At 35.3% G+C, this 16,468-nt stretch overlaps 1 protein-coding gene across 4 annotated transcripts; it reads right to left on the bottom strand.

The window, feature by feature from the left end:
- Positions 1-388: 388 nt before the first annotated feature.
- LOC135583578 (outer envelope protein 64, mitochondrial-like) lies at positions 389-14,254 on the bottom strand. 4 transcript variants are annotated; one of them, XR_010501178.1, is made up of 15 exons: positions 13,860-14,254; positions 13,619-13,771; positions 12,533-12,657; positions 11,594-11,719; positions 9,298-9,480; positions 9,025-9,169; positions 8,299-8,467; positions 7,096-7,230; positions 6,763-6,963; positions 5,043-5,170; positions 4,919-4,970; positions 2,387-2,456; positions 1,025-1,203; positions 722-803; positions 389-606 (listed from the first exon to the last, which is right to left on the bottom strand). XR_010501178.1 is itself a non-coding variant. In XM_065167346.1 (13 exons), exons 1-13 carry the CDS (start codon positions 14,123-14,125, stop codon positions 1,121-1,123), a joined length of 1,836 nt encoding a protein of 611 aa, XP_065023418.1. In that variant the 5' UTR covers positions 14,126-14,254; the 3' UTR covers positions 810-1,120. The 4 variants fall into 4 exon arrangements, 2 of the variants coding, with proteins under 2 accessions (XP_065023418.1, XP_065023419.1); XM_065167346.1 differs by lacking the exons at positions 389-606; positions 722-803 and having other exon boundaries at positions 810-1,203; XM_065167347.1 differs by lacking the exons at positions 389-606; positions 722-803 and having other exon boundaries at positions 810-1,203; positions 9,025-9,164; positions 9,338-9,480.
- Between the last annotated feature and the right edge of the window lie 2,214 nt (positions 14,255-16,468).

The following is a 16,468-nucleotide window of genomic DNA, read 5'->3' as shown; positions in this document are numbered from 1 at the left end:
GCTTTTGTCCATTTGTTTCGATCGTAGATTATTTGATTGGTTCTAAAAATCAAGCGTTTACTCCACCATTTTTGTCGGACTACTTCTATTTGTTGAGGTATCCGGATTGATTAGTATATTATTACATAAGTAATGTATGTAAAGTTAGAATTATGTTATTTGGATGTAACAAAAAATTCAACTAGTTTTATCGCTATCATTACTCATGCGTATCTTCACCTTAAGCACCAGTGTCTAATATTTCCCCTCTAATTTGTGGGTTCCTCATGTACATTAAATTATACTCGTATATCACGTCGAAATATTAATTTAGTGAGTGTGAATTGCAATTAAATTACTAAACTTGTATATCATTTCGAAATAGCACTAACATTCATATTTCAATCCCCCTCAAGTGGCTCTCGTCGTAGGACCGCAGGTGGTTCGCTAACTTTCAACTCTTCTTCCTTACGCTTCTCGTGCTCCTCTCTTTTATCCATCCATCTCCCTTCTCCTTCCATGCTTCTCTTCATACCAGATCTTGTGGTTCTTATTCATATGATTCTCGTGCTCCTCTCTATCCCTTCGACCTCTATTCTCCTTTGGCTGCGTATGGTATTCACAACACTGGAGAGGCAGACAAAACCATCACCAGACTGCTATGGGAGCTTTTATCACCATGCATTTAAGATCCATAATTAATCCATATCCAATATGCATTCATAATTAATTCTATATTAACCTGCGACCTTGATAAATGCTCATGAAGTTAATTGTGTCTGAGCATGACCGTGATGAATGCTCCAAGAAAAGTTGATTGTGTTCTGCGAATTGAATTTGCAGGAAAAATATAATGTTAAACCTCAGTGAGATCACAATGTGGTATTTGTAACTCTACAGTACAGTTTCATGATTACAGCGCACATTTTTTTTGCAAAAAACTATAGCAATTTTTTTTTGAAACAAAATTATGTTAATGCTTATGATAGATGGTAATAACTTGACGCAAAGGCCTTTATTGCCGAGACACGCATTAAGAGCTTACCAAAAACTGGATCATTTTCGGGATGTCCAAAACACTTTTCGGCCTTCTGATGAGCTTCATGCTTCTCGCTTCCAGGAGTGGTTGTTGAGCATGACTTCAGGCCATCAGTTTTCTTAATCTCTTCTCTGCATCAACGGCATCCTTGTTTTGTGGTTCCAGAACCAAGGCATGCTTAAAATCTATATAGACGACAAATCCAAAAGGAGAAGTTGTCATTAGTCATTAAAGCAAGCTTCTGCGGGGGAGCAATTTTATTCATAGATCTTTAGTTTCAGATACTCATCACAATTAATTTATGGCTTTACTTCTACAAACCAGTGTTTGACTTTATCATTAACACTATATCAATGGTAACAAATTCCAAGAAAATATTCTTATTTTTGCAATCTTCATTAGTCTTCCGTAAATCTTAGTTTCAGATACGATCAATATATCAAAGCTTCTTTATTAAATCATACAAAAGCAAAGTCTGACAGACTAGTCTTGTTGCTATACAATACTATTGGTCAACTCCATGATTCATGAACATAAAAACCCTTCTTCTGAGGTGGGGTGAAAGATTTTCAGTAGTGTCGGTCATCGAGCAACTTGAATATGTAAACAACTTGTATTATCTCTCCATGTCAACACTGGGAGATGCATTTCAAGATTTTTTGTTAAAGAATACTTTATGATAGGTTCAATTCATAAAGAGGTGCATTGTGTTGTCTAGGGACCAAGTCATCTAAATATAGGAAGCATTTATGCATTTTGCAACAGCCAAATCAGATTTGAGATGAAGTTAATCATCAGTACCTTCATCAACTCTAATAAGCACTCAAGAAAACAGAAACAAAAGAAAGCCTTTGGAAGATTACAATGAATCACAATCTTTCAGATCAAAATTTCTTCAAAGAATCTGATTTACTCGTATGTTAGAAATCAATAAATGGTTAGATGAAAGGCAAACAGAAACCAAGACAAAACCAAACAGGAGAATGAAATCGTTAAATGTAACAGATCTGGAGGTTTCAGGTAAACTGCAAGTTATTTCCTTTTTTTTATTTATTTGGCATTAACGCGAAGTGTTGCATGTAAGACATCTTTTTCATGTTCAACATACAATCTTGCTTAACAATAACAGTTTCTATAACCAAGACATGCCAGTTACAGTACGTTTACTACCGTTTGGGCTCAAAATATGTCAAGTGAATGCAAACATTAAGGCATGATTGCATGAGGTCGTTTCTACAGCCCTCAATAACAATGGACGCAACAATTCAGAAGTTGCCAAAGGCTAATAATGTTTGCAAGAACGGATAAGAACACAATTGACAAAAATGAATTTTAGTCTCGAAGACGATGGTAACATTAGGCACTCACCTTCAAGAGCTTCTTTATAACACAAGAGCATTTCCCTGGCAGTTCCTCGCCTCAAATATGCTTTTACATTCTAATGACAAAACATGAAGTCAGTTAGAAAACAATACTAACCTTTTTTCAGTAAAAAAAGCAGAGGTTTATTGAGTCATATTAAAGCTACAGAAATCGTTGAGAAGTAGGAAATGCTAGAGGCTTATAGTTAAAATATCAGCAATAATAAAATACCACATAAAATTCAGAACTGTTTAAAATATTCACTAGATACCAAGAGAAAAACTATGTTTAGGTACAAAGTCAGTAGTCTGGCTAACTTTAAAATCAGAAAACAAATGCAAGGATTTACCAACATCTAAAAGTCCAAACTGTCTATCTTTGTCATATATATTTAGAGCCACATCTGTCCCCGGACTTCTTTGTTCAGTTGAAATAAAGAGATGTTAGACTATTAGAGACAAAGCAGTATCTCTAACAGTGATTTAAATAGGTGTTCGGGTGAGCGTCTCATGCGTGGACCAGGTAGCGCGGTTCAATAAGGCGCCACTTGGGTGCTCGCCAAAACCCAGGCGTCGGGCGCTTCGGGCGAGCATCCGATTCAAATAAGTGAATCGAACCAAACTTTTACCTGGTTTGGTTCAATAATGCAATTTCTTACCCCACCCTTCACGCCTGCGTGACCTCGAGCCAACCCTAGCGCTGCTTCTACCTCCATTGCCGACGCTTTCTGCCATTGCCTTCGCTGCAAATGCAGCGGACAGAGCCTTCCTTTGTCGACGATAGACAAGTTCGACGACCTAGCAAGAGCGCATAGCTTCTTCCGCTGTCGCTTTGTGTATAGTTCCTTCCATTGTCGAGGGAGAGGACCGCAGGTTCCTCCGCCACCGACGAACGACCTCTGGAGCTTCTGCCGCTGTTGGCGCTGCTGCTGCTATCGTCTGTAGCTTCCATCGTTGCCGCTACTACTGTCCATAGCTTCCATCGCTGCCGCTATCGCTATCCACATCTTCCACCGTTGTCGCTGCTATCGTTCACAGCGCTACCGTAGCTGTCTTAAACTAATCCTCCACCGCTATTACTGCCAGCTTCTCACCGCTTCCTTTGACTCTTTTATCCCCCTCTATTACTTTTAACAATTATTTTCTTTCCCTCTACTACTATTAACAGTAAGTAATATATTGTTAATAGTATATATTTGATTTAATATCATATTTTTATTTAAATAATTATTATTATTTTTTATATTTTAATATTTCAAAGCACCTTGTTTTGCCTCGAACATTTTGGGACCTTGAGTTTTTTGACGCCTAATGCTTTTTAAATCACTGATCTCTAACTACAAAAATATTCTTATAAATCTAGACTAAGCAACTCTTGCATGCAAAAAATTTTGCTATGAGACCATCTATTCAGCTTCATTAGTTTTTGCATGAAAAGAAAATTAAAGTAAGATCAAGGAACAGTCAACAGGAGATAAACACCCACAAAATTTGGAGAAATAACTCAACAAAATCATTGAAGTTGCATCACCATCTAAGTTAAGTTGTAATTGTCAATATGAGAAACCTTGAAGCTAAAGATAGAATATCAAATAAATCACCTACATACGATGCACATTTGTCCAGCAAAGATAGTTTTTCTCAATTGATACACATTAGAGCAAGATTTTTTGATTTTGTGGCAAATTGGAATGCAATTTTGCTGCATATGTGCTGAAATGGTATGTGCCAACAAGCACAAATCAACATGGGTATACGCTAGTAGACACGGCCTATATGATAGCCCAATGCGGTGCCTAGACATAGGATGGTATCATGCCTCATGCTGGTAGCATGTTGTATGACATAAATCAACACTAATGGCATATGAAATCATTACCTTAGAGATCTGAACAAAATCCCCAACACTCTGTGCACGCACTACAGGATTCCCAAAGCTCCGCTTGTCTAGGACAATAGCTGGCACATTCTAGTAAGGTGAGAAAGTTTAAAGTAGTTCTTCTAGCAGTGATTGCACATGGAAAAACCAAGGTGGCAACCATGGCTCTGATAACCAAACAGAGATCTTAAAAATAGACCTTTCCTCTCTCTTTGATGGAAAAAATCTACAAAGACTAAAATACACTTGTCATCCTAGTGACATGCCTGCAATTTTCTGGAAATCATTCATCAGAACAGGCAAGAAAGAGTTGATCAGCAAAGAGCCTGTAGCATTCAACTTCAAAAAGGCACCTATAAAATTCACTCGTATCAACTACTATTCATATTATATGCATTCATATGCCTAGCACTTGGTAAATTATCCTTCTGGATTATATTCAATCTTTCCTTTGACAGATTATTTCTCAGTCACTTAACCACAAATTAGGTGGCGAAGCCATCCAGCATTAGGCATTAGATGTAAGAACAGCTCATAGTTTGTGAAGGAAAGAAATTCATAAGTGCAATGGGAAAGTTAATAGTAAATAATTTAAAGGATTCACGAAAGTTTAAATACACATAGAAGGTTAAGGAAACACTCTTTTAACGGCATTCTCACCTTCTTATCCAACAAAAGAGCCTGGCTGCAATCTGCTTCAGCCTGCTGGAAACTGTGACAAAGTTGTCAAACTGAATGCTTCATACTGATGAATCAATCAAGAATAGTACAATATATAACATACCAAGCCAGTTTCAGATAAGCTGCTGCCCTGTTGCAGTAATATATTGCATTTGCATTGTTCAGTTTAATAGCTTCAGAGTAGAAGCTAACAGCCTTGTTCCACTGTGTTCCCTTGTATGCAGCATTTCCCTATTACATCAGTAGGACCATATTTTATTTGTGATAGAATTTTTTTGAAAATTCAAATGTTATTCTTAAATCTCAACAGGCAGAGAAAAAGCCTTATATAACCTCACGTTGAATTTCTATTGGAAATGTGGGGCATGTTATCAAATATTTATACTTATCTCCTGACAAACTACAACCATAACTTGAAAATGATAGGAAAGAAGTAATGGAGTAGATATCAATTCATGATATGTCTTCTTTGCCAACATATCTCAATGGCAAGGTCTATCTGAGACAGTTTTCAGGATACGCAGAGTGATTTACTCCAATCAATCAAGATTGAGATTGGCCAATGATCCCGCCTGGCTGATCCAAATTGATTTCCAACTGATTTTCAGCAGAATGTCAGTTTCCAGGTAATTTCTGGATGATCCAAACTTCTTTCCAGTCATTTCATCAGAAACAGAAAGGTAGCAGATTTAAAAAAAGAAACTGATTACACATAATTCGATCCAACTGACTTGATCAATTTGAACTGATCCAAATAATAAATTCTGTGGTTCATCTGAACCTTGCAGACTTTGGCCTTAGATAACTGTTGATGAAGATTTTAGATCAGGTATCTTGCTTTTTATCTGATACTTGGCTCCAGATTGATCAAAGTGGCTATGAGACTGTCAATATGCGAGGAAAGTTGCTGTAGTGTCTTTAACCATATGGAAGAGCATTATAGTAATTGAAGGACTAAATGAGGCTGTCAAGAAAACACAATCCTTTAGAAGTCAATTAAACCCTAATTTACTAACTTCTGGCATAACACGGATCAAGCTTTTTGGATCTTAGGGTAGGGAAAATTAAACCACATCTTTTCTCACATTGGTGATTGTTAACTGTGGAAAGGTTTGATTTGTATGGCAAAATATCCAGAAGAGGCTTTTATTGTCTCAATACCCTAGGGCCCCTTACAGCATATAAATTTAACTGTGCTAATAGAAGGCAAAAGGTGAAAGCAAAGACAACTAAGAATCTCACTGACTAATAGAAGGCAAAAGGTGAAAGCAAAGACAACTAAGAATCTCACTGATTAAATTGAGTTAAAGTTTAAATGAACCACGATTGGAAATGAGAAAAAGAGGTGCATGTCAAGATCCCTTATTGATCAGGATAGGGTATGTGTTGCAACATTAATGACATGAACTGAAAGATCACTATAACAGATTGGAAAATCTGAAGACCTAATAATACCTTTTAATTCCTCCTACTATGTGGTAAACAAATTTAAGAAGTTTTGGAACATGTAACCACACTATTTAACTCTACAGTTATCAAGGTTCACAAAGAATCCAAACAAAGAGAGGGTTAGACAAACAACGGAATTAAAGAACAGATATCTCCAAACATCTACATTGAGGTTTAAAAGACGTATAAAACTCCACAAGAGATTATCACATTTATGAAACTACAGTAATAAGCATGATAGACTCCAAGGACCAGAGAGGCAAGCAAAACATGCATATGATCTAGTCATGTTCAAAATTTCCAATAGAAACTACAAACCATCACTAATACCAGATTCCACCTAGATTCAGCATATAGTAAAAGGCAAAAAATACCTTTTCTTTCAATATTTCTGATGCATCCATGTCCCCATTGGTATCAGGTGTTGGCACCAAGTTGGATGCAATTGTAATCTGTTCTTGGAGAGACGAATACATATCCAAAACAGTATCAAGAAGAAATTTATCTGCTCCATGTGCTGCTATATATGATATAGAAATGGGATAGCTCTCATGCTTTCCTAAAGGGACTGTGATCTGCAATTTTTTTTTTTAAATGTAGTGTTAAAGTTGCAGAGCAGCCAACAAGAACTATCATGACTTAATCACTTGTACATTTCAAAACTTATTTGAACTATTATAAACTACAAAAGAAATGCAATCAACTACCTGACAACAGCCAGACATCCCAGCAATGCTCAGTAATGCATGTAGATGATCTTCAATATCAGGAGTTATCTTCTTCCTAGAATCACGTTTAAAAGGAAATTCTGTGACTGTTGGAATTACCAAAATTCCATCATCCTGCAAAAGTATACAATATTACTGGAGAACACATAAAAGACAACAAAAAGTCATAATCAGAACAAAATAAACAATAGCAGAAAGAAATAAGTAGGAAGCAATGTGCAATAATAAGCAAAAAGGTGGAAACTATAATTGGGTCAGCAATACTGAAGGTAGGAAAGAAGTGTGCTTATGTGGAATACCAAAATAATAATTTGACTCCACAATCAAGGATTCAAGTAAATGGAACCTAGCTGAACTGAAAAAGTATGCAATTTTTTCTTCTTCTTTTTTTTCCATGACAGCACAAATAAGTACATCTAAGTAAAAAAGACATTTTCCCTTGTAAAAGGAATATATATTAAATAAATATTAATCATCGAGGATGCCAACTTTTTTAATGCATAATGTATATAGGTGTACACGCTGGAAGCACAATTTCAAATTGTTAGCATCTTCTAGCACATACAGAACCTTTAATATTGTCACATTTCTACCAGAAGAACCCAAACTTCTTCAAAGTGGAACAGATGTAGATGCTCTTCCAGGTTATGAGTAAGTTACAGCGAGGTGAGTTCACATGGTAGCCATGGGGATTTAGAATTAGAATAAGCTACAAACATCCTAGGTTTATTATCCTTGAGAAGATGTAAAAAAATGATATCATTAGCAAAAATAATAGAACCATAAGAGGCATACAGGACTGGATCCTTGTGGACCATAAAAGAATCCACAAAAGCTAGGTTGTATAAGTACTTTACAACAGTTGCAAGAGAACATTTGCGGTCTGACAGAATACTCTGACCAAGTAGTGAAACCAAGAAGTGCAATAAATAATTAAATCCACATCAGAAACCTATTTTTCGATCACCAAAATTCCAAGCATCCGTCAATCAGTTAGTACAGGAGACATGTCATATTTCCCTGTCTGAGATGTACTAATATTACATAGAAGAATATTTAATTCATCAACAAAAAGAAACAATAGCACAATATTTAGAGTACAGCAAATGAAGAATGACAAGATTCACTAGTATAATCAAGTTATGATATACAATACTGCTATATCAAATACCAGAAAAGTACCTTCAAAAGTTTGTTCAATGCACTTCTCAGTTCTAAACGCATTTTATACAAAGACTTGATGTTATCCTGTGTGGAGTTCACAGCTGCAAGAACTTGAGAGGAAATATCTATACCGATTCTGGGCTTTGTTGTATTAAACCAATCCTCATGGTTTGTTTTGAATTCATATCTGGAAAGGTGAATGATATGTCAGACGAGAAAGCCCCAATTCACAACTAGCTGCTGACAAACAGTTGCATCAAAGTGTTGATGATGTCTCATTATTTATATACTACTCCCTAAGAAAACTGAGACAGAAAACTACCTAGTTCCTTTCCTCATCAGAAAAACATGAATAACATGCCAGAGACATAATTAATAAAGAATAATCATGAAAGCATACACAATTACAAGGATAAGGATCATATCATCTTCATGTCTGAACAACAAGGCATTTCCAGTGTTATAACTAGTAGCTTAATATGGAAATTTAATGCACACAGCAGATCATGTTAGTCCATACTAGACCATATTATCCATCTTCAAAATTATATGGTCTATGTGACATGATGTAGGGTTCTGCCTACTGGATACCCATCAGTGACGGTAAAAGAGAAGAAAAAAAAAAGGTGGACAGAAGATATTTGTGTTAATAATACACAAATAGATCCAGATGGGGTAGAGTCAAGAACAAACCATTTTATGAAATTGAGTTATGGTGTACTGTATTAAACATTACCGACTTACCTTTGGAGCAAAACCATAGCTAAAGAAATTGCCCTCAAAGTAGATTGTCCATGTTGCATTTTTGTGGATGACTTGACAAATTCCTTCAAGCTCAATACATTTGTAGCGATATACTGACTGATATTCATATGCTTCAAAGGCTGGTCTGCACAAAATAGCAAATGATTTTCTAATCAAAAGCATGCATGAGTTGTTTATCACAATCATGTGATTATGAAATGAGTATCATTTTTTTCTATCAGAACCAGCAAACTTAAAGCCATAATGGCTTACAGCCAGACAAATTTTCAACAGCTTTGCCTAAAACTTGCACCGTTTTATGCTTAGGAACCCTTAAAATCTGAAAGCAATCATCAGCTAATATAAACCGCCTGGTCCTTTTTGGTCCCATTGCAGATGCTTGCAGTAATATATGCCCAACACAATGAAGGATAGATGGATCCCGTGCAAACCATCCTGATACAGATTCCAAGTCAGTGAATAGAGAAGGAACTTTGAAATTTGTACAGCAGATAACAAACAATAAGGTGAAAGGGATTAGGATGAAGAGTATAAAAACCCAAAATTACTAACGTGATGACAAAACATTTTCCATTTAATGCATGTAGACATATTAAGACACTCCATTCTATGGGAAAGACCTCTTTGCTCATACAGGTGATAAAAAAAATATATATATTTTGCATACATTTTGGAGAACCAAAATTCTCCAAAATAGAAGTACCAAGAGGTAACAACTTTTGAATAAAAGTCAGAAAAAAAATCATATAAATGTGGGGAAAAAAAACAGAATTGCAAATCTTGCAGCTGGCTCATTATATCACAAGAGAAAATATCCCAGCAAAGCAGAAGAAAATCAAAGCTTTGTTTGCATGGGTGCAATGATAAGTCCAACCATCCAATGAAATATTCAGATATGTTTTTTTCTGATTACATATTACATCATTACTTAGTGACATGATTAGTGTTTCTAGATTTTACAATTCACATAAGCAGGTAAAATGGAATATGGTAACCTTCTTCTATGGTTACCTTGAATGATTAAAAGCTCTTAATTTCTTCCAACATCAGTGCCCTTTACTGCACTTTGATTGCACAATATTCTTTTTAGCTGTTTTAGATGGTACATGGATTTAATGATGTTAAGACAACAGACTGTGATACCCATAAGTAGTGACAGCAGATTCCAAGAGTCAACACTCTTTTGTCTCAAGGCACAATAAATAAAACTTTACAGCAGCCTGCGATATTTTGGCATGTCATGACATTGCCTAGGGGGATGGCATTTTACAAGATTGATGCAGCAAACATAAGGACTGTGGGGCACGAATACTTTTAGTTGAATAACATATCCATTTTTTATACATCTAGGATATGCTTCTTGTAGTATACTTCTGTTTGTGTCTCATACTCACTTAGAGTATCCATTCTTTAAACTATTGATAAAGATCCATGATATGTAGGATATGTTTGCCGATATTTAATTGGGAGAATTTTGTTTTATTGGATATGGACTGTTTTTTGTAGATAAGATGGATAAATTATTTAGTTTAAAACAATATATAAACTGCTTATATATTGTTTTATAAAGAATCAGATTACAATTATCTAGTTTTAAATAATGATTTAACTTCATTAATCATATGTTCTTGCTATCTTCTCTACATTCATAAAGAATTATGCTGTAAAATATTTTTCAATGATGAATGGGTTATGAATGCAAGTTAATTACCTATTCCCTTTCATGATAAATTTATATAATACCATCTATTGCAGATGTCAAGTTCTATCATATGCAACACTATACTTCTTTTTCCTTTTGCCATATAGATGTTGTATATATCTTCTTATAAGATTTGATGTAATAGCATATCGATTACATGCCGTCTCTACCCTGTATCTGTATCCACTATCATAGTGGAAGGATGAGAAAAAGAAGTTTATTAGGGGAAGTAAAGTACCAATGCCAACTCATCAATTAGCCATGCCATGAAATAACAGAAAGATAAATGTGGATGTCCAACAAAGCTATGTGGCAGCTGCAGTAGCATAGTCGTCTTCAATGTCTCAGAAAGGTCTAGGCAGAGAGGGAAGACCTATGCTGACATGGACATAAATCATAAAGAATAATGAAGAAAAACTCTGATGCAGTAATTGCATATTTTATGAATTTGTTCTTAAATACTTCAGACAACAAAAAGCAGAGATCCAGAACTTATGCCCTCTTATTTACAGAGTACCAGTGTCAAACAAATTGAATTCTTGCTCTTCAAGACAATGCACTTGGATTACCACAGGAAACTACAGACAGCTTCTAACTATGTTATATAAAGATCTAACAACTACAAATGACAGTCATAACACTAAATAACAAATGCCTTTTCCAGATATTTTTTTACATTAGCATCATAAATAAATTTTAATTCTGAATAAGTCCAGATACATAAAGCACTTTGCCAATCTTCTTGAAGAAAAACATATGATAGATAAAATGCTTGCAAAACCATGTCGTGCTTCTCAATTTGCGAGTCAAACAGAAAAAAGAGCTAACAAGTTCACAAAGACATACCAATAGTATCTAAACTCTGTGAGTTTGTTAACACCCCAATGTTAGATATAGTTCCATGAGAGGGTTTAAATCCAAAAATTCCACAAAATGATGCAGGAATTCTCATGCCTCCAATGGTGTCAGTACCTATAAAACCATAAGCCTCATCAAGCAATTTGAATTTAAAATGAAAGAGCAGAATAAAATAATTTTCTTTACAACAAGTAAGCAATAAATTAGGAAATGCTACTAGAAGAACAGGATCAAGAGCATTATCACAGATACAGAAATGACATATCTGCAACAGTTAGTTTAGCATCAAAGCTGCAAATTAAGAAAAAGAACCCATGAAAAACAAGGCATCTATAATGCCCCTTTACTAAAAAACCATGAGACACGAAGTGCATGGGAACATGCAGTCACCCTAAAATGCCATAAAATTTTACCTGATTTCAACTACCAATCTCTCTCAAGTCAAACAAAAAAGCATAAAGCTGCAACTAAATAATTATGCATTCACTGTCAGATGTATGTGAGCGATGGAAGTTTCAAGGCAAAAATCAAATGGTAATTGGTAATCAGGAATGAGCTGAATCCTACAGAAGCATTTGCATTAAGAAGGGTCACAAATGATTTCTGAAGTAGTAACAGGAGCAGATAAAAACTTGAGCACTAATTCTCACATAAAAATAACAAAGAAAAATTTCTAACCAGGCCGTAAGCAACATCTGAGGATGAAAGATGACAATAAAAAGATGGGAGTATTTAATATAGCAAATTAATCATGCCTAAGTGATGCAGCTGTACAACCAATACATGAACTAATGAGGCATTAAGCAAAAGAATATGCAAGAGATAAATGATGAGTGCGCTGGCCAACATTTTGGCACAGTTTGAGTCTTTGAGAAACTATGAACTAATATAATGGTACATGGTTTTAATCATGAATCACTCACATACCAAGAGCAAAGTCAACAAGGTCAGCAGCAACAGCCACAGCAGAACCACTGGATGATCCTCCAGGGACCAGAGATGGCAATTCTGGGTTAAATGGGGCACCATAGTGCAAGTTATCTCCTGTTACACTGTTATAACATAAAAGCAGTTAATTGGGGTACCATAGGGCAAGTTATCTCCTGTTCCACTGTTACAACATAAAAGCAGATTGACCAGGCATTACCAGATATATAAAGACTATAACAAGTGTACCAACCCAAAATTTGTATCATCCACATGGACCATTTTACTTATTAGCCACATGAGAAGGCAAAACTAATGATTATGTAGAATGCAACAAACAACCTTTTGGTTTTGCAGTCTGCAACTGATCACGCTATATTAGTTTCTCGTAGATGGTTTATAATCATAAGAGCTTTTTTATTGCCACAAAAAATATCATCTCATAAAATTCACTAGAACCACAAAAGGGAAAATTGGGGAATCAACCAACACAACAGTCTTTTCAAGTTTCAATGTAAAAAACCATGTTTCTAAGCTATGTTCAGCAAGTTCTTTACCCAAAGTCTCATCTGCTACTCCTCTTCTCTATGTTCATGAGACCTTTATCGCTTGCATTTAACATTGACCGTTGGTCACAGATGTCCTACACTTGCTAGAGTGAGCAACTTAGATGCCTCCGAAACCTTATTTGCAGATCTCCAAAGAGATATATCAACTAGTGCTAGAGTGAGCAGATTCATGTGTTTTCCAAACTTTTATTAAAAGAAAAATTCTGCATGAAAGGAACACAAAGATCAAAACAAATGCATATAACCACTAGTTCTCTTTGAACAGCATTAATGACTCATATTTGCACTGTATTTTTTTAATCGCACTATCCACTCCGTGCACAAATAAATCTACACAAACTTTTGGTTTTTCCTCGATATGCATATTAGTTATTAGACTCTTGAAGCAGAAAAAGAAACATATACTTGAAAAGAGAAACCCCCTTTGCAATCACTTAGCATGCCAAAGAACTTATAGCTGATAAACCAGCAAAACAGTAAGGGGAAAGAAAGCTATCATTCTATCGAGAATGCTGACCCGAATGCAAATTCATCCATGACAGTCCTCCCGACGCACGTTGCTCCACGCTCCAGAAGCGCCGAGACCACCACCGCCGTCTGGCTAGCAGGCTCATGCGTCCTCTTCCAATCCGGATTCCCGTACCCAGCAACATAACCGTTGATCTCAAAACTGCAGGACTCAAACAAAAGAAAAAATATTTTGCTGGGAAACAGAAGAAGGAGATGATCGAGGCAGACAAATAAGAAAGGCGACCGACTTGTCGCTTACGGCGAACTTGAGGTCGGCGAGGGGGTGGCGAGCTGCAGGGGGAGGCGGCTGGGGGGAGGGGGCCAGCTCGAACCGCTCGACGAAGGCGCCGAAGAACTCGACACGGCGCGGCACGCCCCTCGACATGCGCCTCCGTCGGCGGGTGGCCTCGGCGAGGATGAGCACGCCGGCGACGGTGATCCCCAGGACAATCCATACCTTGACGCCGTTTGGGGGGCTGCTCCTCCCCCGCCTCCAGTTCTTGCAGAGTTCCATCCCGAATGGATTCGAGGAACTGCTCGATCCGATCGTCGGAGAACGGAGACCGGTAGGGCTTTAGCAGGGTTCAAAGAGAGTGAGAGAGAAAGGCTGCCGTCCTTCTCCTCTCTCCTCTTCAAACAGAGAAGGTAGAGAGAGAGAGAGAGAGAGAGAGAGAGAGAGAATATGCTGATCGATGCCATCGCCGCCGTCGATGATGGACGATCGCGTTGCGTTGGCGCACAGCACATGACCTTGATCTTTGAGATCTCAGCCGTCCATCGATCCACACGCGGAAATCAACGAGGTTCAATGCTCCTAAAATTTAATTTTTAAAACTAAATAAAATAGTTTATTAAATTATTTTAAACATACATAAATAAATTTATAAATCAATGATAAGTCATAATTAGATGTCATTGAATCACCTCTAGTTTGATTATAAGAGCTTGACTAAGACATGATGATTAGGATTCAATAAGTTAATCCATCAATTACCATAAAATTTTATATTTTAAAATTATTTATTTTATTTTTTTGGCTAAAATAATAGTTAGAATTTTTGACGAATTAAATTTGATTTAGAGTTGGAATTATTTTATATTTGAGTAATTTGCAAAAATTATAGTGAGCTTGTGGTTCCAACATCAATTTAAAGATTTTTGAAGACGAGATTGAACTCTCTAAATTAAGTCTCATCAAATTGGAGAAACAATTGAAATGGATGCATCAATCAAAACATATAAGAATAATCAAATATGTATCGTTGTTTGTTTGGAGAAATTTACATGTGGAGGATAGAAATGAGCTCAGATTTAACTTATATCTTAATAAATAATTAAAGAGTCGGATTATAAATATTAAGTATCATATATGAGTAAATAATTTCCATCTAATGGATTGTAAGAATGAGTTAAGAGTTAAAAAGCAATTATGACAAAAAACAAAAAAACATTGAATCAGGTGATTAATGTTGGATTAAATCAACTCGAATTATCCGAGTAAAGTGGATGAACAAAAATGATGAGATTAAATTATGATTTGATTAAACGAAGAAAATTAATATTTCGGGTTTATACGCTACGAAATGTATTCTACCCTTTACAAAAAATTAAAAAAAAAAAAAAACACATAAAATTTTAATTAATTAAAGAAGAAAATAATAATGTGTCAATTGAACTTACAACATTAACAACAATATGTATGAGAATAATATTCTCTCATTAATAAAAAAAATTAACACTATGTAAAATCAGGTACGTTTCATTTTGAATTCATTGAATTAGATTTAAACATTCGAACCTTCTTCATCACAATAAATCAAAACATGTAACTATGTGACTTTTTGGTCAAAATCATTTTCACTCGGATGGATATAAGAGCATAACATTACTACTAATATATGGTACTCACTGATTGCCTTAATCACGAACAAAGGCACCGCACCCCTTAGCGAGCACTCTTTTGCAGAATCGGATTAAGATAAAACACAAATAGATAGAATTTTCTTATACTTTCAACATAAATTCTTCTTTGATCGAGTCATGACTGTGTTCCTTCATGACATTATTTTCTCTCTCAAAAGCCAAACGATAAAAATAAAATAAAATTATTAGATGAATTTCATCATATCAGATTGACTACCAAACCATATTTAATCATAACCAAATAATGTGAAACAAAAAATAGAGAAAAACAGAGGGTGAGAAAAGATGTGAGATGTGAGAGGACAAAAAAAACTTTCTCCATCTCAAAAGATACTAACAGCTGATAACTCAAAATATAAAAGTTTGATAGTGTTTCAAAAACTAGAATCGTCTTCGATATTCCTTCCTTCCCTTTTTATATATCTTTTGTAATTAATGAGTCATAATTTACTAAAACTGAAATATAAATTATAATACATATTAAATTCATGATGTATTTTACTTTAACGATTTTGAATTTTCATAATTATCTCAAGATATGAATCATCTTCTTGAAATTTAATAGAGTTGAGTTTTGATTTATTGTGTTACAACTTAGGAACATTCAATACTCACCATATCATCCTCTCAGAAAGAACTTATCCATAAATTATTATTATTACCATGGTAAACTGATCAATTTTCCTGTCCTTGAGTTTATTATAAATTTCTATTGGAAAATAATTTTTTTTTAAACGATCCAAACAAGGCCCCCTTCTTCAAAGATCTTCGCATGACGATACTTATTGGTATTTTATTTATAAACTTAGTTGCTAGATTCATGCTTTTTCTTCTTCAAGAATTTTTATCATGGTAATAGAAAAATCTTCTCCCTTTCAACTTAATAAAACTGATTTAGGTATTTGAAGTAAGATTTAGAGTTATAAGCAAATTC

This window comes from Musa acuminata, chromosome BXJ3-9 (genome assembly GCF_036884655.1).
Source record: "Musa acuminata AAA Group cultivar baxijiao chromosome BXJ3-9, Cavendish_Baxijiao_AAA, whole genome shotgun sequence".
Taxonomy (NCBI): Eukaryota; Viridiplantae; Streptophyta; class Magnoliopsida; order Zingiberales; family Musaceae; genus Musa; species Musa acuminata.
This window is presented reverse-complemented; position numbering and strand designations above follow the sequence as displayed.